Raw genomic sequence first — 24,142 nt, 5'->3', positions numbered from 1 at the left:
AAATAGCATTTCCAGAATTGCATACAATTTTGCATTCATTTACACATTTCTCAGTGGACAAATGTTGGATTTGGGGGCAAGATACAGACAGTCACTAGGAAAGCTCCATTTGAACAGCGATTTTCAGGCTCTTTGTGGGAGGAATTTGTTTCAGCAGTGCACCCCCAAATATTTTTGCCTTCAACTGTTTGCTCTGCTAGTTTTCCATGGGAAATTTTGAAAGACAGATCTGGACTATTTTAATTTTTTTAGCACTTTTTCTGCACTGCCGTTATCACTGGGAACATGGCACATCCCAAACAGCTTCAGCAGAAAGCTCTGAGGCCCTCGGGTCACATTTCCAGACCTTCTCCACAGTCACTGCAGCCATCTCAGCCAAAGAGAGGAGACATGTACTACTCACTGTCAGCTTTCAGGAGCAGGCTGGAAGCAATGACACAACCACATACCTCTCCCCTTTCTCCTCACCCCTACCCCAAATGCCCGAGTCCAGCTCTGTGGCCAGAAGGAAATAAATCCCCACCCCAACGACCTCATCACACGGGCACCATCACACAGGGGCCTTAAGAGAGGAATAACATTAACGTGACAGTGATATCGGGACAGCCGCACCACTTTACGAGGCAATAACCCGCTCCTGTCACCATGAAGAGCTACTTGGTCTCTGACCTCCTTACAGTCTCCTGCCAGGGAGCCTGGCTATTGCTGCACAGCACTGCAATGGGCCCGTTAGCGCTTAATTAAACAGCCAGGAACGCCGTGGGGCAGAGGTGATCCTTTTAATCCCACACCATGTGCCTGGCCAGCAAGGATGGTCATCAGGAGGGGATCTCCTTGGGAAGGGATACTTTGGTGAGCCCATTTCCACTGGAGCCAAGAATGTGCTTGCCCGGGACGTGTCAGACACCAGCCAAGCGTCTTTCCTGAGCTGTGGTTTCTTTTTTAAAATGACCACGGTCAGACACGACATGAAGCTCCTGTCCTTCAAGGAGCCCATCTGCTTGTACCAGCCCCTTGGCTCTCCTCCCCACCACCGATGGGCTGCTGGCACCCGCTGCTCAGCCAGCCGCCAGCACCAGCATAGCTGGGGTCTGCCCTGCCTGCGTGTCAGCACCATGGAGGTACCAGGTCTCCGTGGGCACATGGTGCCCAGCGAGGACAACCCCACTGGGCCACTCGGGGAAGGGTGGCATCGCCCACCCGCTGCCAGCCAAGGGCTGCAGGACTGAGACAGGTTATAGCTGCACCTGTGGAGTTTGGCAGGGCTGTAAAGACTCCTGCAGTGAGCATTTCGCGGAACACCGTCTCCCCTGGGATCACACGTGTGTCAGCCTGGGCTCTGGCCCATGCAACACCCACCACTTATTTGTTTATGTGAATTAGCAGCTACTTAAGAGGCACCATATACGGCAAGAGATGGTGAAGGAAATGGCTGCAGAAAGTAGCTGCAGGATCTTGGAGGTGCTCTGGGGACCTCTAGGTAAGTGCAGCAATCACGCTGAGCACCACACCCCAGTGCTAACGAATGCGCACGCAGCCCATATGTGCCTCTGCACCTGCACACTCTTGCCCACCGCATGTGGAGATGGGCACGGCGAGCTTTGTACAGCAAGCTCTTCCACCACGCTGGCCACGTGCCCTCCATACCCTTCATCCTGTGGCCGGGCGCTGGGGTAATTAGCAACCCCAGCTGCCAGCCAGCTTTGATGAGAAGCTTTGGTCTTTGGTTGACGTGAAATGTATAATTTGGATGATGGAAATAGCCTCTACAAAGCACATGTGGTTGCTGCGCCCCAGTGACCTCTCCCATCTTGCGCAGGCTGCTCTGCTTTAAACGCGGTTACATCTTCAGCAGCTCTACAAAGGCTTTGGTGCCATCAAACAGATGACACAGCAGCAGCAACCGAATGAGAGGTAACATTTGGCCACTACTAAATAAACTGTATTTTTGGCCAGCAAAGTCTTGGGACTGCTTCTGGCAGGAGGAGCACGAGGTGGAGATGAGGTGGTGTTGAGACCAAAGATGTACAAGGTCTCTGCAAACCATCGTGCCTGATGGAGCAGGGAGCTCAGGTTAGGCAGAGGCAGCACAGGCTTCTTAACACAGGTCAACAGTTCAGGGACAACAAGATCTGCAGAGGCTGAAAGTCCCTGCAACTCCCGTCTCTTTCTTCCCAGCACAAATCAAGTTTGCAGGTCTTCTGGTGTCACTCTGGATAGGGTGTTCTCCAGCACACGTGGCCAAACAGCTCAGCCTGATATTTCTCTTGCCAAAGGAATCCATGAAAACAGCGGAGAAACCTTCCCTCCCTCCCAAGCACCTCCTGTAGCAACCAGGAGAAAGCCCCTCTCCTGGCCCTACCCACCAGCCCTAGCAGGGCATGAAGCCCACTCTCCTGAGCAAGTGGGATCCTGTCCCTTCTGGGTCTGTCCCCACCACAGGAACAACCTCCTCCTTGAGGGGCCAGGTTGTGGAAGGTACTGTCAACCCTGGTGAAGGTTGCCTGGATCGCACCAGACGACAAGCAAACGGGTCAAGACCAGAAGCTCAGCGTGTGTCCAGGCTTGCGTGCCCCCAAGGTGTGGTTCTGCCATCGGCACCTGTGAAGTGACAGAGCAGCCACCACCACTGTCACACTGCTCCCTCCTCTGCACATACCCAAGCTCCTGTCGGCATCCCCACCACACGGGCCGTCAAGGATGTGCCAGGTCACGATTGGCTTGGTTAAGTAGGTATGACTCAACAGCACAGCTCCCATGAATGTGAGAGGTACAGCCCCATGGAAGGAAAGCGACGTTTCAGCAGGGTTAAGCTCCTGCCCTGTCCACCCCAGGCATTGTCTCCACCCGACACTGGACAACCAGCCCTCAGTCCTCACCACGGGAAGCCCAGCAGTCCGTATGTCTTGGAAAATTATCTATTTCAGCAAATACACAGAGTAGGGGGGTTCAGAGGACAGATTCAGCAGAGTTTGGCCCTCACGGACCAGCTAACCAAGCCTTCAGATGGTAAGTGCAGCCCGAAGGGATGCTTAACACCTCTCAAGGTCAAGGTCAGCCCTGACGCAGGCAGGGGCTAGGCAACGACCCCAGAAACCAAAGCCGGTGTTGGGGGCACTTCCGCAACCCATGGTCTTAGCGCGTGCACAAGTCCCTGTCCTGCAGGCAGGATCTCGTACATCCAGCAACTGCCATAAACCAGGAGTCACTTCCACATGGGCCAGTCCTGCAACATCAGGGAAGCTGCAAGAATTTCTCTTGGGGGTGCTGAGGAAACCCCCATCTAAGAGCAGAGCGTCACAGGGGGACACTGAGATCCCCCCAGGCATGCCAACACCAGTGAGTAGAGATCTGTTAGTCCCATAAGTGACAAATCCTCCCATAATCCTGCCCTGCTCCCATGGCGTCTGGTGTTATCCCAGCATTAGGGCTGAGGATGGATGTCCATGAGCCCAGCTGCAGGACCACCGTGGCAGCCTGAGCCCCTCCTGCGAGGCCAGCCTCACATGTCCAGCCTGCTCATCCTCACGGTCTGCCTGCCCACACCTCGAGCTCACTCTGTGGCTTTCCACGAGCTGTTTGCGCAGCCCCAGCGAGCCCCGGGATGCTCCAGCAGCTGGGGCAGACCCCTGCCAGGGAGAGGACCGCTGCTGCTCCTGTGGCTGTGCACAGCCAGGGGGCTACGTGCGATGGTCTGGGAGGCTCCACGCCTGTGTGCCAACACGCACCGGTGCATGTTGTGCCAGAGCCCTGCACTGGAGCAGGGGCTGTGACAGCCTGAAGCCTCCTGGAGCGGCAGGGTGTGAAGCAGGGAACCGGACTCAACAAGCACGGCTTTATGGGCGCCTGACTTCAGCACGTACTCCAGCTCACTCCACCTCTCCAAACCTCCCCCACAGCCCCCAGCTGGGGTGAATCTCTCCCCTTTCTCCACACAGCAGAGCTCTGCTCACAATGCAGCTAGAAGAAGGCATCTCAAGCCAGCTCTCCAAGTGCTGGAGAAGCTCCTGGCCCCCTAAAAGGGGGTCCCAGGCAAGGAACCTGAAGGGACTGGACACACCAGGGGTCCCAGCCCTTCCTGTACCACTGCTCCTCTCTGCCACCAGCCACTGGAGCTTTAAACCTGGCTTGCTCAGGCACCGGGAGCACCGTGATGGCTACGCAGAGCTCGTTTGCCACCTTCTCACGCCAGTTTGCCAGATCAAACAGAGCTCTTTGCAGCTGCAAGCCCCCCATGGTCCCTGCCCAGCCCAGCCCACTGAGCCCATGGGCGCTGCCAGTTGGGACACAGGGGAGAGCAGGCTTCAGCGGGAAGCAGAGGGCTCCCAAGGCTGCCACGGTTTCCTAGAGTTCACCACACAGCCACGAGGGAAACGTGAGGGCTGGGCACGCCTGTACCAAGACCCAGCGCCACGGCCCATGAAGGGGGCAGCGGGTCCTGAGATCAGAGCCACGGCCGGTGCCAGGGGCCAGCGCTCATTGCTCTGATGAAAACCCACCGTGCACACAACGAGCTTGTGACCGCGCGGGCTCAGGGATCAAACCCGCCGGGATAGCAAGACGCAGGCAGCCATGGGCTGAAAACAGCTCACGTGAACGCTGTGGCAGCATCCTTGGAGAACCCTCCTCAGCCAGAGCCCGAGACCTTGGAGGAGCTCTGGATTTGAAGCCTCCTGCTCAAAGCGCGGGACCCTACGCGTGGCACCTCCCAGCGAGAACGGCCAAGGTCGACCCCCGGGGCGAGCCACCCCGATGGCGCGGAGCGGCTGTGGCACCTGGCCGGGCAACCTCCATTGTCTTTAGCGGGGTGTAGAGACAAGGGGTGACAGAAAAGACACGTGGGCAGGATGACCGCCACCTGCCATTCCTCCTCATGAAGAGGCTGGAGCCAAGGCGAGAGGAGGCCACGCGCCGGCCCTCAGGCTGGCCGATGGCACCTTCCCCCTGAGCGAGGCCGACGGCGGCTTCTCCCTCAGCATCCCTCCTCCTCTCCAGCGCCTGGGACACCGACGCAGCCTCCGGCGGGTCCCTCCTGGGGGTGGCGGGAGCTCCCCGACGCTTCAGGCAGCCGCACTCCCACCATTTCCCCATCCCCTGACCGCGAGGCCGGCGGGGCGCGATGGCCGCACTCACCCAGCATCTGGCTGAAGAGGAGCTGCTCCAGGTCGCCCAGCACCGTCACCACCAGCTCGGGGTCCACCTTCAGGTAGGGCTTCTCCTCAGCGCCCGCCGCCACCGCCGGCCCCTTCCCGCCCAGCAGCTCGTCGTCGCACTTGCCGCCTCCGCCGCCCCCGCCCGCCTCGGGGGCCTTGCTGAGGGGCTTCACCTCCGCGTAGGGCCCGCGGGGGATGCGGCTGGGCTTGCCGGCGGGCGGCGGCTTGGCGGGGCCGGCGGGGCGCGGCGACAGCAGCGAGTGCTCGGAGCGGGACAGGCTCCGCGACATGGCGGGCGCCTCCCGGCCGCGGGGGCCGCCGCCGCCCCGGCCGCCCCCCCCCGCCGCCGCCCCCGTTGCCGCCGCCTTGGCCATGTCGTCGCTCCAGCGGGGCTCGTAGAGCTGCCGCTTCTTCTCGGCGTCGGTGAGGAAGGCCAGGTTGGTGAGCGACTTCTGCTTGCGCAGGTTGGAGCCGGCCGGCAGCCGCCCCTCCGCGCTGCTCGCCTTGAAGACGCGCAGCTCCGCGCCCCGCGGCCCCGCCGCCGCCGACGACGACGACTTCCCCCGCTTCGGCATCACCGCGCCGCCGTCGGGGCCCCGCCGGTAGCCGCGCTCCTCCTCGCCCAGCTCCACGTCGGGAAGGCTCTTGAGGTTGCTCCCCAGCATCCCCGCGCTGCAACCATTTAACCCGCCTGGCGCTGCTGCTGCTGCTGCTGCTGCTGCTGCGGCACCGAGGACACACCGGGCGAGACAGAGAGAGAAGCGCCGTCAGCGCCCGCCCCACCGGCGCGGGGCGGAGCGGGACGGGGAGGAGATGGGGGGGGGGGAGGGGGGTGAGCGGAGCGGAGCGGCGCGACCCCACCTCGCTGCTCCGCCGCCGGCGGGACACTGCGAACCAGCGGAATGTCAGGGGCAAACAAAAAGGGCCCGCCCTCCTCCGCGCCCGGCTGGCGCGGGCAGGGGGCGGGGCGCGGCGCGCGCGCCCGCGGCGGGGAGGGAGAGAGGGGAGGGGAGAGGAGGGGGCGCGCGCCGCGGGGCGGGGCGAGGCGGGGGCGCGCGCCACCCCCGGGGACGTGCAGCGCCGAGCACGGCGGAGCGGGGGCGGCGGGGACGCGCGGGACCCCGGCGGCAGAGGGACCGTGCGAGACCCCGGGCCGTGCGGGACCCGCAGGACCACGTGGGACCCCGGGGGCAGCGGGACTGTGCGGGACCCCGGGGCGATGCAGGACCCTCGGGGCGAGGGATGAAGCTGGAAGGCGCGGTGCTGCCCTTGCCCATGGGTGCCGGGGGGGGCTGCCCCCCATCGAGCCGGCGATGGCCTCGGCGACCAGAGCCTGCCCGCTCCCTCCCGCAGCCCCTTGCAGGCAGGGACGTGCTGGGTGCTGGCTGGGAGGTGGGTGAAGCCAGCGGGGGGGCCCAGGTCCCAGCACCCTACGTGTGAAGCACCCCCTCTCCCGCCTGCCACGGTCCCCGCACCCAGCCCCGACACTGCACACCCATCCCCAGGGGGGCCAAAACTTCCCCGTTTCACCCCAAACGGTGCAGGAAGGGCCCGGGGTGGCCCCAGGAGCCCCCCCCCGAGGGACACTGTGGCCCCCAAGCCCAGCAGGGCCTCTCCAGTGATCCGGGGGAATTAAGGGGGGGGGGGGGGGGAAGAGGGTGAGCGGGATCTGGTTATCATCATTTTTCATTAATTACCCGTCCCTTGGGAGGGGTGAATTAAGTCTATTTGGTGACCTCACGCAGGCTGCCATAGCAACCGCCAGAAAATATTGCATTAGAGCCCATCACTATGCTGCTGAGATAAGGAGCCGGGAGGGCCGGGGGCGGCACGAGCCCCCCAGCCTGGCCCCCTGTATGGCAGCACGGCCACCCTGGGTGATTTAGGGTTCAGCCCATGGTGATGCTGAGGAGCCCCAGAATAACCCGGCCTGGATGGGACATCAAAGGGTGGCCAAAAAAAAGGGTGTTTTGCACCGAAAGGTGCTGCTGGGGCGGGTTTGGGTGCACAAGCCGCCCCGCTGCACCCCGAAGCCACTCGGAGTTTGGGGCACTGTTACAGCCCTTGCTGAGCTACGAGGCCATTGCCTGGGTGTCATGTCATTTTGGGGCTGGCGAGGTGACCCTTGGGGCCTCCCAATGTCCCCTGTCCCCTCTGGCTGGGCCCAACAGAGGCCCAGAAGGTGCCATGGCCCGGGGCGCCTGGGGGAGGTGTGGAGCAAGGGAAAGGATCCGGCCCTTTCCCCAGCATAGAACCTGCTCGGCCTCATCCCAAAACCTCCCCCAATGCAAGCAGGGCAGCTGCACTGGGAGCACGCCAGCCCCACTCACTCCCCTCCTGCTTTCTCCCAGAAAATCCTCCCGCTTGCCACCGGTTTCGGTGCTTCCCAAATCGGGGCTCAGCGCTGAACCCCATTACCCTCTGGCTGTGCAGTGGTGGTGCCGGGACCCTATTGCAAAGCTGGGCTGTGCCATGAGCCGTGGTGGCTCTGACCGACTTCTGTCCCTTCGAATCACCCGGTGAAGCTCCCAGCTCTTTTTTTTCCCCTTCCCTGCACATCCCTGGAGCATCCCGCCATCCTCCACTGCCGCTGCCCTGGCAACCACCGCCCCAGCATCCCCTCCAGCAGCCGCCCCCCCAAAATCACTCCCAAAAGCAGGCACCAGAGGGGACTGGGGTGTCCCCAACATTGCAGCAGGGAGCTTGTATTTGGGCTCATTCAGTCCCCAAGAAAGGGGGTGTCCCTGCAGTGGGTGTGGGGAGCCAGCGGTGCCGCGGCACCCGCCTCCGCGCCGGCTCTCTGCCGGCTTCTTGGAAATGGGTCATTCCTGGAGCTCGCTGGGAAACTGGGAAGGAGCCAAGCGGGGTGATGTCCCGGCAGCGTCATCAGAGGGGACCGTCCCCCAGTGCTGGAGCCACCGCAGGGGATGCTGACGTGGCTCCTGTGCCCGGGTGAGGCCATGCCACCAGGTGTAGTTTTTTTGGCCACGGGGGTCACCAGACACGGCAGCTGCAGCCGTGTCGTTCCCAAGGGATTTGGGGCACCTCCTGTGTGGGGGTTCCCCTCCGCTGCCGCACTGACCTCCAGCCCCGGCTTCCATTCTGGCACGGGGCTGCGGGGGTCTGTGCTCTGGCACGAGCCTCTGCCCCTCAGCACCGTCCCGGCAGCCCCCCGGCAGGACCTCCTCATCCCCAGCAAACCCCCCTCAGACTCACTCAGGCCTCTGGCTTTGGGGTCAGGTCCCTCCACAGGACCGGGACACTCGTCACCTGGGGACGTGGCCCTTTCCTCCTCCTGGTCCTCCTGCAGTCTGGGGGCAGAGGAGGGGTGAAAGTGAGGAGTAGGGGTGCATCACAGGGTGCATCCAGCTGAGGACCCCCCCAGGAGATGGAGACACGGTGCCTTGAGCTCTGCTAGGGTTTGGGGACAATGGTCCCATGGCAAGGGGGGGTCCCAGGGCACCCTACTCGCCTCTGAGCCCATCCCCTGCCCCACACCAGCTCCCATGGGTGCTTCAGGAGCCCCCAGCACCTCAAACCCAGCGGGAACCCTCCTTTTGGGGCAGAGCCCCCAGACCCAACCCCATCATTCCACCATGGCCACCCCTGCCATTCCCACCTCCCTTCCCATGTGCCCCCCTGTCACCATGTCCCCCTATCCCCAAGCCTGCCCCCCAGCCCCATGCCCCCATTCCCCAGGGACTCACCGGTACTGGAAGGGTGCCACGGTGGCGGTGACAGGACGGCTGTGTGAGGGGCCTGAGGAGAAGGTGATGGTCCCCGACCCAAACACGGGGCCCCTGCCCTGTGAGCCACCATGCGGGTCATCCCCTGTCCCCGCTGTGGCCACCCCACTGCCCTTCCCAGGGGACACCCCTGGCCATCCCCCACCCCTGCCCTGTGCTGGGGGGCCTTTGGGCAGCTCGGTGGGCTCCCCCACCCTGCCTGCCCCTCTCCTCCCGCTGCCCACCACCTCTGGCCACTTCCCAGGGGACACCAGGGGTCTCGCCGGAGCTTTCTGCCCCCTGCGGGGGGGAACGCCAGGGCTGCCCTCCCTGCCCTTTGCTGGCTCATGACCAGTGGCTCTGCCAGTGCCTTTGGGCTTGAGGGCCTTGGGGCTGGGGACCAGCACCTTCCCTGGCCGGGGGGATGGAGCCCCATGGGGGACAGGGGGCCCCGGCGTGCTCGGGGGGGCCACGGCATGTGGCTTGCTGTGGGCCATGGCGCGGGGCACCGGGATGGCAGAGACGTAGTGGCTGCGGCCAGCAGGGTTGACGTTGGCTGTCCCGTTCATCCTGGTGAGGTGGCTGCCAGTGAGGCTGTGGGGGGAGAGGAGGGTTGAGCAGGGCCCAGCATGGTGAGGGGATGGGCATGGGGGGCACCCACATCCTGACGGCCACACTGGAGCCTGGTCTTGGCCCCCACTGACTGTAGGTAGTCAATGTCCCCATCCCAGGAGGAGGCCACTGCATCCCACACCCCAGGGTGAGGACACACGTCATGTCCCCCCACAGGGATCCACAGGGCCAGGGCACATGTGATGTCCTGCCCCAGGGACCCTGCGCAGCCCCATCCCCATGTCCCCAGGTCCCTATGGCAGGTCCCTGCAGCAAGGCCACGTGGGCGCAGACCCTCACCAGGTAGGGCTGCACCACAGGCAGGATGGGCCTCTCTTGGCCACCCAAAACTTTCTCCTGGTCCCCAAAACCACCTCCTGGTCAATTGAGACCATCTCCTGGCCACCCAAGATGATCTCCTGGCCACCTAAGACCATCTCCTGATCATCCAAGAGCAAGTCCTGGTCACCTGAGACCATCTCCCAGCCACCTCAGACCATCTCCTGATCAGCCAAGACCACCTTCCAGTGGCATGAGGACCAGCCAGCTCCATCACCCCATTCCTCAGGCCATTACTGATGTCTGAGCCCCATCTCCGCCCTCCCCATCCCCAACATTGCCCCCAAGCGATGCCAGCCACCCCATCTCTCCATGTTCCTCATCTTGTCCCACAGTGACTCTCCCTGGCACCACCACCCAGACAGTGCCTCACATCCCCTTGCCTTGACATTTTGCTCCATGCAGATGAGGACAGGGGTTTGGCACACCACCCCATCCCACTGAAGGCACCCACAGGCAGGCAGGGCTGTCTTTGCCACCACTAGTGACAGGGCCATTGGCACAGTCACAGCAAGTGGAGAAGCTCATCCCTCCCGCAGGCTTTGCCTGGGCAGGCAGAGCAGAGCTCAGCAAGAAAATCAGCCGTGGAGCAAAGCTTCATCTCCATCCACCTCCCGCCTGTAGCTCTCTGGGAAAAAAAACTCAAAACACACACAAAAAAGTTTTTTTCCAGGGGATGGAGTGGTCTCTAGAAAGACAGGGAGATGTGGCTCCATGGGTGCCTGTGCCAACCTCTGCCCCCTCACCCCAGTACAGCCACAGCGAACCTAAAGGCAAATGGGTGCTGGGTGCTACAAATCTCCCAGGACACACTTTTCATGGGTCCCTCCAGCAAAGTTTCGCTCAGCCTGCTTGAAGGAAAACCCCTGGGGAGGGGAATGGAAACTTTTTGGGGTCCCCAACCATCCTAGGGGGGACCATCAGCTCCAGGTCAGCCACCCGCAGTCCCTGTCACCCACGGTGGGGTTCCTCTCCCTCGGAGCTGGCTTCAGGCTGGGTGGGTACAGCCAGCACAAGCGGGTCTTTGTGCGGCTGCTCCAGTGAGCGCATTTGGGGCTGCGCTGGAGCTGAACGAAGCCATTCCTGGCAGGCTGGGAGATGCTGCCGCCCAGGTATGGGGCCACACAAGCCACTCTGTTTGCAGCCTGGGACTGGCAGCCTGGCTGCCTTTCAAACCACCTGGCCAAGATGAAGCTTCTCTGGAGCTGGAGAAGGTTTCTTGGCAAGCTGTGGGGTGCAGGGGGACGGCTCCCATCACCCCAATGGGAACAGCACCCAGCCTCAGCCCTGCACCCGTTGCATCTCCCAGCGGAGGGTCTTAAGTGAGCAAGGTCCAAAAATGCCCCAAACTGCCTCATTTTGCCTCTTCCCCAACCTACAGCTGCCCCAAGCCCTGCTCCCCCCAGGCTTTTGGGAGTCTGCAAGGACCAAGCCTTGCCCCGCATCCCCCACAGTGAGCCCCCCCCTGGGGTGGCCATGTCCCTGCCACAGGCAGTGCTCGGGTGAATGCACCCAAGTTCCCTTTTGCCAGACCCACATGAGCTGGATCACTTGATCAACAGAGCCATGGGTCACGGGGAGAAGGGCTGATGCAGCGGACAGGTTCTAGGCATCACAGCGCTGACTCCAGCACCAGCCAGGAGCTACAAAGGTCTTTTCAAGGCAATTTTAACTAAGGGGAAGAGAGAACCAACACACACAGCTCTGGGCTTGCTCTCACTGAAGCCTTTGAAATGGCCGGGGAGGTTTTCTCTCTCCCCACATCCCGTCTGTGATGTCTCTGCCTCCGCTCACTGTGGTCATGGCCCTGAGTCACAGCACCGGTGGATGGAGGAAGCTTGGGGGGTCTCTGGGACAGATCTGTCCCCAGGCTGCTGTGGGGGGTGAGACAGACACAGGCATTGGGGCTCTGCCACCCCCGCACTGGCAAATAGGTCTGGATCTGGCCCCGGTGCACAACCACAGCACCCAGTGAGGGGCCCTGTGCTGGCACCAGCCCACACCCGAGGGTGATGCGGGGTGGGTGGCAGGAGCCAGGAAGGGGCCGTGTGGAACTTTCCTTGCACCCATGGGATTTCCTTGCACCCACAAAGGTCACTTCTGGGAGCAAGGCGGCCAGGGCTCAGCACCCAGCACCAGCCAGGAGCTGGAGACCAGCACATCCCTGGGGGCACAACGCTTCCAGCCCCCGCTTTGCAGCCCACCCAGCAGCAAATAGCAGCAGCAACCAGCTCCCCTCAGCCCTTCAGCCCTTTCCCAGGTTGTGCCCCACACCCTACACTTACAACCCCCAATTTTGGAATTTTTTCACTCTCTTTAACCCAGCCCCTTGCCCCAGGAGCGCTGTGCCTGAGGGCAGAGCAGTTCACAGCCTTGAGCTGCAAAATAGCTTGTGCAAATGCCAACAGGGTCAACCTTCCTACCCATAAGGCTGAGGATGCCTGGGATGGGGCCATGAGCCAGCGAAGCTCCAGCCTCACGGACACAAGTGGTTAAACCACTGCCCCAACTCACTTATTTCACCCTTGAGGTCCCTTGCACGAACATCTCCAGCCCCAGGGCCTGCTGCTAGTGGGTTTTCTCCTAGCTCAGAGGGAGATCATCTGCCACTGCCTCCATAAAGCTGGTCCCGAGCTCCTCTTCAACTAACTCAGGCAAAAAAAGATCATCTAGATTTATGCTATGACTTTATCTTCTCCAGCACCCTCTGAGCGTCATCAGCACGCAACAACCCTCCAGCCCCGCCTGCTCACCAGGCACGTGGCATCAGGGCTGTAACCAGGTTTTATAGATTTTTTTTTTTTTTCCAGTCTATTCACTTTGGATTTCTCTCTCAGGGGCACAACTTCCATTTCTCCCCTCTGAGCCCATCAGCGGCCACTTCGCTGCGATGCTGCGGCCGCAGCAGAAGCCAAAGCTGCCACGTTGGCCACAAAAAAAATCAATCCTCCTCTTGTGCTTGCAGAGTTGAGGTTTTCCAGGATATGCCAATGCCTGCTGGAAGCCGGGCTCTGGAGCCGTTCCCTCCCTGCAGCACATACCTTGAGGGTCTCTGAGGACACCCATCTCTTCTCTGCAGCTGGCTAAGCATGAGTGACCCCTCCTTGGGCTTCACCCTGCTTTAGAGATGCCAGGGGCTTCCCCGGGGCTGGGCAAAGGGAGATGTGGATGCAGCCCCACTTCCCCAGGCTGTAACACCAGCCGGACCCTTGGGCTGGTGTCCCGCACCCAGGGATGCCACCAAAGGGATAAACCAAAGCAAGTCCCACCAAGTCCCTATTTCACCCCATCAGTGAGGGAGGAGTCCCTCCCGCACCAGGCAGCCCTCCTACTCATCCCATCATTTTATTAATAAGCACAAACTAAAACCATTCGCAGGAGAGATTCGGCCCATTCTTCTTCCAAACAAATTCTTCATTCGCATCTAGATTGATTTCTACCCCATCCAAACTTTGCCCCCAGGGACCGGGTACCCCCCGTCGTGTGCCGTGGTGGCAAGGGAGCAGGCAAATGCCATGTCACGCTGCATCACGCTGGCGTCCTGCCACCAGTTTGCCTGGCTAAAGCAGGTTATGGCTTGACCTAGATAGACATGGGCAGCTCCTTTGCAATTAGCTCGAAAGGGAAACGACTTTCTCCTTTAATGTAACCTGGCTGCAGGGCCTCTGTGTCCCCAGAGCAGCTCTTGGGAACCGGCTGCCACTCACCCTCTAGGTAACATGAGCACCAGAAATTTGCACCAGATACTTTACTTTTGGGACTTCCAACTGCTGGGTGGGTTTTTGGCCCCATCCCCTCCCCAGGTAACATCTTGGGATTGGTGAGTCCCATGGTGGTGGAAAGCAGCAAATACACACAAGGTATTTTAGCACAAGGGGATATTTTGGAGAAGCCACAGCAGTGCTGCGTGCAGCAGAGCCCTGCCTGGGTGCTGGGGCTGAGCCCCCCTGGGCAGCTGGAGATGCTCGTCTCCCAGCCGGAGGGACGATGCTCATCCCAGCTATCTCCAGAGCTCAGGTCTGGAGCACTGGGCCAGTATCTACTGGCTCCAGTGCTGAACTCAAGTTTTCCCTGAATTAAAGACCTTTAAGCCCAGAGACGATGTGGTTTCTGATCCCTTCGGATGTTGCCATCCGCAGAGACACGGGTGTTCACATTGAAGGAAAATGAAACAGCCTTGGCTGAACCACGTCCTTCATCCCAGGACAAACACAACCCAGCACATCCCTGAAGGCATCTCCTTCAAAGAGGCATCTGTTGTGCTCCGAGGTCAAGCTACTTCCTCGGCCCAGTGTCCAAATGCATCTCACATGTGCGATTTCAGCAGCCAGAAATGAATACAGGGACCTGGAGCACAGGTCTCATTTCATGTCCCCATTTCACACATGAGCAGTCACTGGAGCATCCCCAGCATGGAAGCAAATCTGGTTTGGAGCCATCCATCACCTGAGCAGAGCTGGAAACAGCCGCTCCCCCTGGCTCTTGGCCCTCCCGACCCTGCGCTGGGGCTATGCCGAGCGGCTGAAGCCCCCAGCTCCTCCCCGATGCCTTGGAGAGATCCAACCTCCAGCTCTCCCATGGTCTCAAGAGGACAGCTAACAGCTCTGCAAGTGCTTCACTCTGTTCCCGAAGCATTTTGGGGTGACTTTTATAAACCAGATTAAATTTGCTTCTCTCTTATCTCTCACAGCTGAGATCCCTGCTGGGTATGAAACTCTGCCCTGTGCTCCTGGGATAATTGTGACAGGAGTCTGAGCATGAACACTTAGTGATGCAAAAAGGTATTAAACCCTTCAGCCTCTGCTGGCATCTTGCTGCTGCTCTGTGCCTCAGTTTCCCCACCCTGACATGGTCTCTGCCAGGGGTGAGCAAGCTGAAACCAGGCTGATAAATAGGAATCAAGGAGGACAGATCATTCCCTGGATGTGCTGGGCTGCAGAGCAGCTCTGTAAATTGGGAGCCATCCTTGAGACACCCGCGGGGCCGGCAACACGGGGGGGCTGCAGCGGAGCTGGCCATGCCACATGTCCCTGGGGAGATGCTGAGGTGCTACAAAGCATCCTCCATTTTTAAGGATGAGGGTGGACGGGGGCAGCCCAGCAGTGAACCCTGGGGTGTGAACGGCCCGAGCAGCTGAGCCCATGCCAAGAGGCAGATCCTGGTGCCATGACACAGCTGCCCCTCGAAGCTGCCGCATGCACCTCGCAGCCCTGTGCAGGATCCGTCCCCGAGCTGCCTTCAGGGATGGCTGTGCTCCAGCACAGCCTCCTCCCCGGCACGCTCGGGAAGGATGACAAAGAAAAGGCTCTTTTGTGACACAAGGGACATAAAACTTTCCTAAAAGAAACAGAGGGAACAAGGGCAGAAAGAAGCCTTCAGAAGAGAACAAGCTGTCGATTCAGCCACCAGCCCCATTCCTCCGGCCCCCGCGCCCTGGCCGGGACCTGGCCTGCCTGCCAGCCGGTGTCACCGCCTGGGACATTGCCACCGCCCACGTCGCCGGGCCCCGGGGCTGGGTCCTTCCACCGGGAGGTCTCACGGCTCCCCTCTCCCTGCCCCTCTGCAGGGGCAATGCCAGAAGTGGCTGGTTCAATGGCCCAGGCTAGGTGCAGGCAGGTGGTTCTCCTGGGTACAGGCAGCAGACGGGTGAGTGGGTGGGAGGGGAGGCTCGGCAGTCCCAGCTCTGCCTGCCCGGGATGGCTGTTTCCCCACAGCACGGTGATGCTGGGGGCTAGGGGAGCTGCTGAGAGATGAGCTGCAGGCTGGGGTGGGAGAGGAAGGACAGAAACCGCCTGTTGTCAGAGCAGAGATGCCCAGCCCTCTAGCCGGAGCACTAATCTCTGCTTTAGCCACTCCACGGCAATCCCATTATGCACTTAACCCACTTTAATAAAACCTTGCTCTGATCAAAGTTTAGCTCTCAGCTGGACCCACCGCAGCAGCCTCTGCCACCAAAAGCCCCGTATGCAGCAGTGAAATCGAGCTCTGCCCAGGGCTGCACTTTGCCTGGCACAAATCCTGCTGCGAGGATGAGGCTGCATTGTCTGGGACTGGGACAGACCCCGGGAGCTGTGCAAGGGTCTGTGCAAGGAGCCCCCATGCCGAAGGCCTCTTCCTGGCCACGGCGCCTGGGGACATCCCGGCTGCCTGTGGCACGGGCCACACGGCGTCTGGTTTTCCCGTGGCCCCTCCATGTCCCCCCATCCCGTCCCCACCTCGCAGGTATTTCACGGAGGCTGTAACTGCCTGAGCGCGGCGGGTGCGACATCCCCTCAGCCGGGCCAACCGGGGACCACGCCGGGGGAGCGGGGGGCTCGGGGCAGAGGTGTCCCCTCCGCCGGCCTGGAGACCCCTTGGGGGGACATCGGGGCTGCCCGGTGCCGGCTCGGACCCCCGGCCCCAGCCCGCTGGGGGAGCCGCCGGGGCCGGGGTGCGGGGGGGGGCAGCGGGGGCAGCCCGCGGCGCTGGGGACGTTCAGGAGGCGCCGGTGCTGGACAGCTCCGCCCCGCCGCCCGCGGCCCCGCCCCCTCCCCTCCCGGCCCCGCCCCCCGGGCCCGTGTCACACCCCCCCCCGGCAGGTACCGCCCCCTCGGCCCGTGTCACCCCCCGGCCGGTGTCACCCCCCCCCCCCCGCCCGGTACCGCCTCCCCCAGCCGGTGCAGCCCTCCCCGGGCCGGGGTCCCCCCCCCCCCCCCGAGCCCTGCCCGTGGCCAGTGGTGCCTGTCCCCCGCTTTGGGCCACCGCCGCCCGCCCGGGGCCAGCAGAGCGAGTCCCCAGGGACCAGCCCAGCTCGTCCGGGGTCACACGGCCCCTCCGTCCTGCGGCTGCCTGTCTGGGGCCGGTACCATCTGTCCGGAGCCTGGTGCCATCTGTCCCCCCGGCAGCACTGCCTGTCAGCCCCCAGTGTCCCCAGCACCCTTGGGGACCAAGGTAGGGCCGCCCCGCCATGGGTTGACACCCCGCTGAACCTTCTCCAGATGCCCCCATGGCAAAGGTCTGGCCGGGAGGAGGGTTTGGGTTGTGCTTGGGGGTCTCCCACTCTCCTCGACCTCCCCGCTCCCCCTGTGCTACCTGGTGAGAAGACCTGTGAAGCTGTCGGCAGCCCTGCGGCCGGCTCCTCCCGGCACAAGAGCCACTGGGCACTGCAGAGCCCAGGGTCACTTTGGTATCCAGCACCGTGGCCAAAAAGCAACATCTCCCATTGCACCTCCCAAGGGCTTCAAAACCTCCCCAAAATCTCCCCCGAACCTTCCCAAAACCTCAGTGCTGCCATGGGGCCGAGGATCCCCCAGTACCATGTCCTGGCTGGATCAAGCCCTCAGCCAGGAGCTATCCCGCAGCCTAGGTGCAAGCACTCAGACGGGTGACATTCAAATAAGCTTCTGCCTGTGCCAAAACTCTGTGAAGCCAATTGCGTCATTTATTTAGTCCCATGTTCCTGCCACATCACAGACCCGGCCCTTTGCTCCTGGGATTTTTGAGCAAGAGCAGATGTCAGAGCATCTGCCTCTGCCACCACCATGTGGAAACGGCCCCCCTGGTCCTCAACCCTTGAAAACTGGAAGCCCCCAATGCGTTTTGGCTTTGCTGATGGGGCAGTGGGGGGAGGCAGCTGCGCGATGGGGCTGCAAAATGAATTAACTCAGCAGATGCTGTTGCGTTCGCATGCGTATGTGTGGGTGCCATGGTTGGGGGGGGAGCTGGGCTTGTCTTCCCCCGTCCCGGCACGGGCGGTGCACCGCCGGCATCCCCAGCGCTCACTGATGAGACCTTCACTGCCTGTCTGCTCCTTCCAACACTCAGCTCTCCAAGCTCACAGCAGGCAGAGCAGGGTCTTTGGGATAGCAAAAAAGTCATTCCCCGTGCCCCCCCCCCCCCCCCCCCCCCCGCCCAGAGCAGGCTAAGGAATTAAAAAACGCTGCAGGGAGCGTGGGGTGGGTAACACTGGGGACACAGCCAAGGGTTGGGCATAACATGGCCCAAAGTGGGAGCTTTAACTCTGAGAGCAGAGACACAGAGCATGGGGTGGGGATGTGCTATCACTACATCCCTTCCTGCACAGCAGCTGAGCTCCAAGCTGGGGCATTTTTAGACACTGAATCTGCTTTGGGCGATGAACCAGGTGAGGGAAAGTCAACTCCTGGCTCTGATTCCCAACTGACCCCCCCCCACAAACCCCTCCGGTACAAACCATTCCCACCACAAGAAAATTTCCCTCTCTGATCTTACCTGAGCAAGTGGGATGAATCTCCCCTCAGCCCGATAATCCCTCATATAATAAATAAATCTGCTGCTCTTGCAGCCAGGACTCTTCCCAGCAGTGTTCGCCCTGAGAGCCCCACACACCCAGTGGCACCCCAAGGGGGTTTCCCTTGGGACAACCGGGTATTTGCAATGGAAAGCAAAAGCCGCGGGGAGCCCTTAATGGGATGAGTGGATTTTCCAGTGAGCTGCAAATCCGCAGTGGCTGCTGGCAAATACCTCCCTGCTTGGGTCTTGGGGGGGTTGCAGCGGTCCCTGCTCCGAGTGTGAGCAGGCAGGCTGCCTGCCCACCACTGCTGCCAGACTCAAGTGACACGGGGCCTGGAGGCAGCCATGTCCCCTGGGGTTTATCAGAACAACCCTAAGTGTGTCCCTGATGCCAACATCCCCAAAGATCCACGGACTGCCACTTACACACGTGGCTGGAAGAGGTGGGCAGGGGCTGGCAATGCACCCCTGACCCCAGTAATCCCCTATCAGCCCCAGAGCAGGCAGCAGCTCGGGTCCCACCACCCTCTTACACCTGAAATTAAACCTCCCGCCTCCAAGGGATGCAGCTAATGGAGCCACTGTGGGTCCATCACACCCGGAGGATGCCTGGCTTTCCCAGAGGGGAGCCTGAGCATCCCTCCAGCATTCTTCGAGCACCCCTCAAGCATCTCACCTGCCCGCAGCAAGCATCCCCTGCAAGGATGCAGCACTCCTGCCTTCTCCCTCGCCCACCCCGCGGTGCATATCCCCTGGGATGGATGTCCTAGTGCGGAGCCAAGTCCCGAGGGGCCAGCAGCGAGGGAGGGTGCAGAGCCCAGCGGGGCAAGGGGCAGAGGAGGAGAGGGGGAAGGGGTGGAGGAGAAGCCGTGACTTATCACGCGGCCCTGAGCAGGGGGAGTTTCCGCTGCCGGAGGTGACGCCGCCCGGCTGCATCCGCACGGACCCGCAGCCGTGTCCGGTGGGAGCGGAGGATGAGGATGGGGGACGAGTGCAAACCCAGCTCCTCCAGCTCCCACCTCCGCTCCTCCACGGGAACGTGGGGAATCCAGGCAAATACTGGGAGGCGTTAACTCAAGTGCTGGCTCCCACCCCAAACCCACTCCCCGCAGCATGGTCGAGACCTTCAGAGCCCAATTCCTGCATCCTGGCAGTGAGAGGATGCCAGGCCACCAGTCCCACTGCCCCAGGTGGCCCTGGCAATGGGTGGCTTGTCCCCAACTGTCCCCTCCCCATGCGATGCCTTGGGGCACCCCAACCCCTGGTGCCTGCAGGGCAGCACCCAGGCTCCTGGCTTCATCCCCTCTGTGGCCAAATCCTGCCCCGGCACACAGCCGGTGTGAAAGGCAGCTCCCGCAGCAGGGGCATGGCTGAGTCCAGCCCCAACCACGGGAGCCACAGCGTAAATCATGGCAGGTTAAAGCACTAGTGGGTGCCGGAGGGTTGTGCCACTGCGCTTACATGAGGACACATGGTGACTGCAGGTGGCAGCAGGGCAGGAGCCAGGGTGGCACCAGGATGTGCTGCCAAACCTTTCAGGGAAAGGGGTTTGCGGGATGTGACCCTGTGATGAAGAAACATGCAGCCATTGTGGGTGCTCACGGGAACCCACCATTGAGATGGAGTGACCCAGAGCCCCCCAAAACAGTCCCGGGGAACAGCAATGATGCTGCAGGTGGTTTGGGGGCTGTGCTAGGATGGGGCATTGACCAGGCAAGCTTGGAGCAGTGCAGGGGGGACCAAGTCCCGCAGCCAGCGGCAGCTTCACCCCAGCTCCTGCCCCCCACATCCCCACTGACCTGCTGAGACAGAGCAAAGCTCCAAACCCCCCCCTCCTGCCACTCAGCCGGGACCTCTCCCCCTCCAGTTAACGAAAATCCTGTTTTCTCCAATTATTGTCACTTTCTGTGATGGTGGTGGTGGGTGCTGGGAGCTCCTCCAGCCTCTCTGCCCCGCTGAGCATCCCCTAATTTGGGCAGATAATCTGGCAGCAGTGCCTGATGTCCAGGCCCTGTGGCATGGCTGGCACAAAGCTCGTTAGAGGTCCCTTGCTAAGGAGCAGGACTCGAGCTGTGCCAGCAAATGCACCAGGGAAGCTGTTGGAGCCCGCTGGGACAGGTTGGTGACTGATCTGTTACCTGGAAACATTTGAGGAAGACCCATGGGTGCTGGCAATTTGCCACCTGCCTGCAGCCCGTGCCTCAGTTTCCCCATGCACTGCCATCAGCCTCGTCACTGCGTCTGGCCACCGACTGCCCCGGCAGGTCCCAGCTCCCCGGAGTGTGTTTCTGGGGGCTGGCACTCCTCTGGGCTTGGTTAGGGCTTGGGGACCGACCCTGCTCAGTGGGGACAGGCTGGTGACATGAGCTGGGATTTCCCTGGGGACACATGGGGTGGCAGACAGAGCCAGCATGGTCCCAGCTACCCCATCCATGGGGACCCACCTCTGTCACTGCCTGTTTTTCCCTCTGCATGGGGTACCAAGGGCTGTGGGAGGACAGAGGACAGCTGTCCCCAGCTGCTACCCAATGGACATCCCAGCCAGGTGACAGGGAACTGTCACCCATTTGCCAGCAGCATGGCAGAGGGGGGTCACCATGGTGGTGGGAATGGATGCTGAGGACTCCCATCCCATACTGGTGTCCCCATCGCAGGCTGATGTCCCCATCCCATGCTGATGTCCCCATCTTATGTTGGTGTCCCCATCCCAGGCTGACGTCCCCATCCCAGGCCAATGTTCCCATCCCAGGCCAATGTCTCCACCCCAGGCTGATGTCCCCCTGTCACTTTTGCAGACCTCCCCAGGGAGCGAGTGCAGGTGAGGGGACGTCCCGCCGGATCAGTGAGCAAAAGCGGCTCTGTGAGGGTCATGGGCACAGCCCAGCATGCTCCTCCTCACAGCACCGGCTCCAGCTCTCCCAGCTCCACACAGATCCTGGACCAGCCAGGAAGGAGGAACACGGCCCCAGGGTACTCGCCTGTCGGGTGCCCGAGCACGGTGGCACTGGGGACAGGACTGGGTGCCCAAGCCCAGTGGCACTGGGGACAGGACTGGGTGCCCAAGCCTGGTGGCACCACGTCCCGTCCCCAGGACGGCTCCAGCCAGGCCCAGCAGCGGGTTGGTGGCTCAGCCTGGGGCTCCCGCAGCCAGCCCAGCCAGGGCCCTGGGGGCTGCAGTGGCCCCGCTGGGGTCAGGGGTCCAGCCAGCCCCAGGTTCAGTGGCTGGACCCCGAGCACCAGCCCAGGGGGGCCACCTGCCCCCCCCCCATCTGTCCGTGGCCCAGGCCCCGCGTCCCGCCCCGGACCCAGGGCCCCGCTCCCGTCTGCAGCCGGAAACATCTTTTTCCTGTCCATGGGGCTGCAGCGGGGAGGGTGGCAGGAAAAAACCTCGTGTCTCGGCGGGTTATTTATAACCTGCTGCCAGCAAGGCCGGCCAGATCGCCTTGCAGTGTCTCCACTCCCACCTTGAGCCCTGTGCCAGCCCCCGCCAGCCCCATCCCTGACCCCATCCCCATCCCTGTCCCTGTCCCCATCCCATTCCCAGCCCTGTCCTTGTCCCTATCCCATCCCAGTCCCTGACCCTGACCCTGTCCCTATCCCCATCCCCATCCCCGTTCCCATCCTCATCCCCATCCCATCCCCATCCCCATCCCTCTCCCCAATCCTGTCCCCCTCCCCACACACCAAGACTCAGCCTGGAGACCCCCTTAGCAGAAGGAGGAGGCCCAAATCCTGCCTCAGGGACATCATTCTGCTCCCAACAAACACCGGAGCCCACCCAGCTCCATGGTCCCCATCCCACCCCATCTTCCCCCGTTCAGACCCACCCTGGCCCCTCGGGAGCCGGTTCCCTGTGCCGGAGACGTGCGGCAGGGCCGGATCCAGCCCATGCCTGTGTCCCAGGAGCCTTTTACCCTGTCCAGTCCCAGGAAAACATTGGGGGGAAACTGAGGCACAGGGCTGGCAGGGCAAGGAGGGCACCGAGGTGGGTGCAGGCTGCGAGTTGGATGAGGCCAGGGCCGTGGGCAGCTGACAGGGGCACATACAGGCACAGCAGGCAAAGCAGGCAGCTCTTGCCCACCCATAGAGGCTGCGGGCAGCCCCGCACTCCCATGGCACAGCAGTTACTCAGCGCCTGCAAAATGACTCAGCCAGGATCCGGCTGGGCCAGCCGGGATTTCCTGACTCAGCTTTCCCGGCTGCAAAACTGGGGGGGGTCCGACCCCACCTTGCAACAACATAGACACTGACACACCGTGCTGGGGTGTGCAGGGGGTAACCCCATCCCTGTGACCCCCCCGCCCACCCCGGGAGCAAACCCTGCCTGCGTGGGGGCACGCGCTTGCCTGCTTCGGGCCGGCCAGGGGCATCCAGCAGGGACGGCTGCAGGACCGTCAGCCCAGCACACCCAGGCTCTCTGGCTCTCCTCCCAGTTGGTTTTTTCCTAGGTGAAATCCAGGAAAACGGGAGCCCCGGCACACGCACGCTGCGGGTCTTCACCGCTTCCCTCCCACGGGGTGATGGCACGTTAATGTCCCACGGGGAACACGGCCTGTGCTGAAGTCACCTCTAAGTTTTCCCCCTGTGCCGTGCTATCCTGGTTTGGCTGCGGCACCAAGTGAAGTCGGGCTGTGACACCGCCGGCTCCACAGGAGCCATTCCCACAGGGCCTGGGGATGCTCCGTCACCCCAGGGATGCTCGGTGGGCGGGGTGGGCGGGGTGGCCGAGCATCCCTGGGGTGACGGAGCATCCCCGTGATGGCCGAGCACCCAGGAGGGAGAAGCCATCAGGTTCCCGGCCCCTCTGCTACCGATGAAAACAGCATTTTAAAAAAAGCCAATGTCCCCACTGCCTTCCCAGCTGTCCCCACGCCAGCATGGGGACACGGAGCATCTGGAGCTGCACGGCCCTGGGCACCCATTCAGGGACTACCCATGGGTGCCTGCGGCCCCACAGCACCTTCCCGTGCCAGAAATGAGGGCAGACACCATGAGCAGCTGGCACCGACCTGCTCTGCCTGCGGAGAGGAGACGTGGGGCAGCACAACAGGCATTTTCGCACCCCAGGCCAGCTCTCTGAAGAACCGTCACCCATTTTGGCAGCCCCCGTGCCTCAGTTTCCCCCGTCACCCTTTGTTGGCACTGCTGTCCTCCCCGGGGCTGGTTTGGGGTGGCAAGGCTGCCGTGGCTGGGGATGGGGGTGTCCGGGGAATACTGGGGGGGCACTGGGACATGGGGACTTGCCAGCCCGGCCACGCTGCTCCCGGGCCACCCACGCCACGGCTCCCACTCCCGAAACAGGGTCCCCGCGGAGAGGTGGGGACATCGGGGGGCACAGGGGAGGGGACATGGGGGGCCTTCCCCGAGGGTCAGGCAGTGCCAACCCGCACAGCTGCTGCCTGTCACCCCCAGCCCCCGCCAGGATGTCCCCTCTGCCACCGCTGGTCCCCGCAGTATGACCCCATCACCTTGGTGCCCCACGTCATCTGCCCTTCCCAGCAGGGTGCCCCCCGTCTCTCCCCGGTCCCCGACGGGGCGTCCCCCATCACCACCGATCCCCACCAGCACGCCCCCTCTGTCACCGCCGGTCCCGGCAGGATGTCCCCCATCACCGCGGCCCCACCGGGATGTCCCCCATGTCACTACCGAGCCCCGTCGGGATGTCTCCCATCACCGCCGGTCTTCGCCGGGGGGGGGGTCCCCTGTGCCTTCCAGGTCCCCGCAGGACGTCCCCCATCACCCCCCGCTCCCCGGCGCGGCGTCCCCCGCCTCCCTCCGGTCCCCACCGGCATGTGCCCCCATCACCCCGCGTCCCACCAGGACGTCCCCCATCGCCCCGCTCCCCGGTGCCCCCGCGGGGCAGAGCCGGCCGCCCGGCGCGGCACTCACCGCTCGCTGCGCCCCGTCCCGCCGCCGCCCCGCCGGCAGCGCCCCACCGGTGCCGCCGCCGGTGCCGGACTGGCAGAGCGGCCGAGGGACCCCGCGACGGGCCGGGCCGGGCCGGGCCGGGCCGGGGGAGGAGTCGCGCAGGCCCGTGCCCGGCCCCGCCGCTCCGGCCGCCCG

At 62.6% G+C, this 24,142-nt stretch overlaps 2 protein-coding genes across 3 annotated transcripts in view; both read right to left on the bottom strand.

Annotated features, from left to right (window-relative positions):
• The window catches only part of NAV1 (neuron navigator 1), a 67,057-nt gene extending 54,444 nt beyond the window's left edge, over window positions 1-12,613 (bottom strand). For both annotated transcript variants that reach the window (XM_052814960.1, XM_052814961.1), the window contains exons 1-4: window positions 12,344-12,613; window positions 8,861-9,472; window positions 8,370-8,464; window positions 5,134-5,874 (exon numbers count right to left, since the gene is read on the bottom strand). In XM_052814960.1, the coding sequence (XP_052670920.1) occupies window positions 5,134-5,874; window positions 8,370-8,464; window positions 8,861-9,447 (1,423 nt within the window). In that variant the 5' untranslated portion in view covers window positions 9,448-9,472; window positions 12,344-12,613. The remainder of the gene's footprint in view (window positions 1-5,133; window positions 5,875-8,369; window positions 8,465-8,860; window positions 9,473-12,343) is intronic.
• CSRP1 (cysteine and glycine rich protein 1) overlaps window positions 1-24,077 on the bottom strand; it is a 256,472-nt gene extending 232,395 nt beyond the window's left edge. Inside the window, exon 1 of the mRNA XM_052814971.1 lies at window positions 24,059-24,077. The gene's annotated coding sequence lies outside the window, so the exon portion shown is untranslated. The remainder of the gene's footprint in view (window positions 1-24,058) is intronic.
• Between the last annotated feature and the right edge of the window lie 65 nt (window positions 24,078-24,142).

Source organism: Harpia harpyja, chromosome 19, assembly GCF_026419915.1.
Source record: "Harpia harpyja isolate bHarHar1 chromosome 19, bHarHar1 primary haplotype, whole genome shotgun sequence".
NCBI lineage: Eukaryota > Metazoa > Chordata > Aves > Accipitriformes > Accipitridae > Harpia > Harpia harpyja.
Note: the sequence above shows the minus strand (reverse complement) of the source record. Positions and strands in the feature narration are given on the sequence as shown.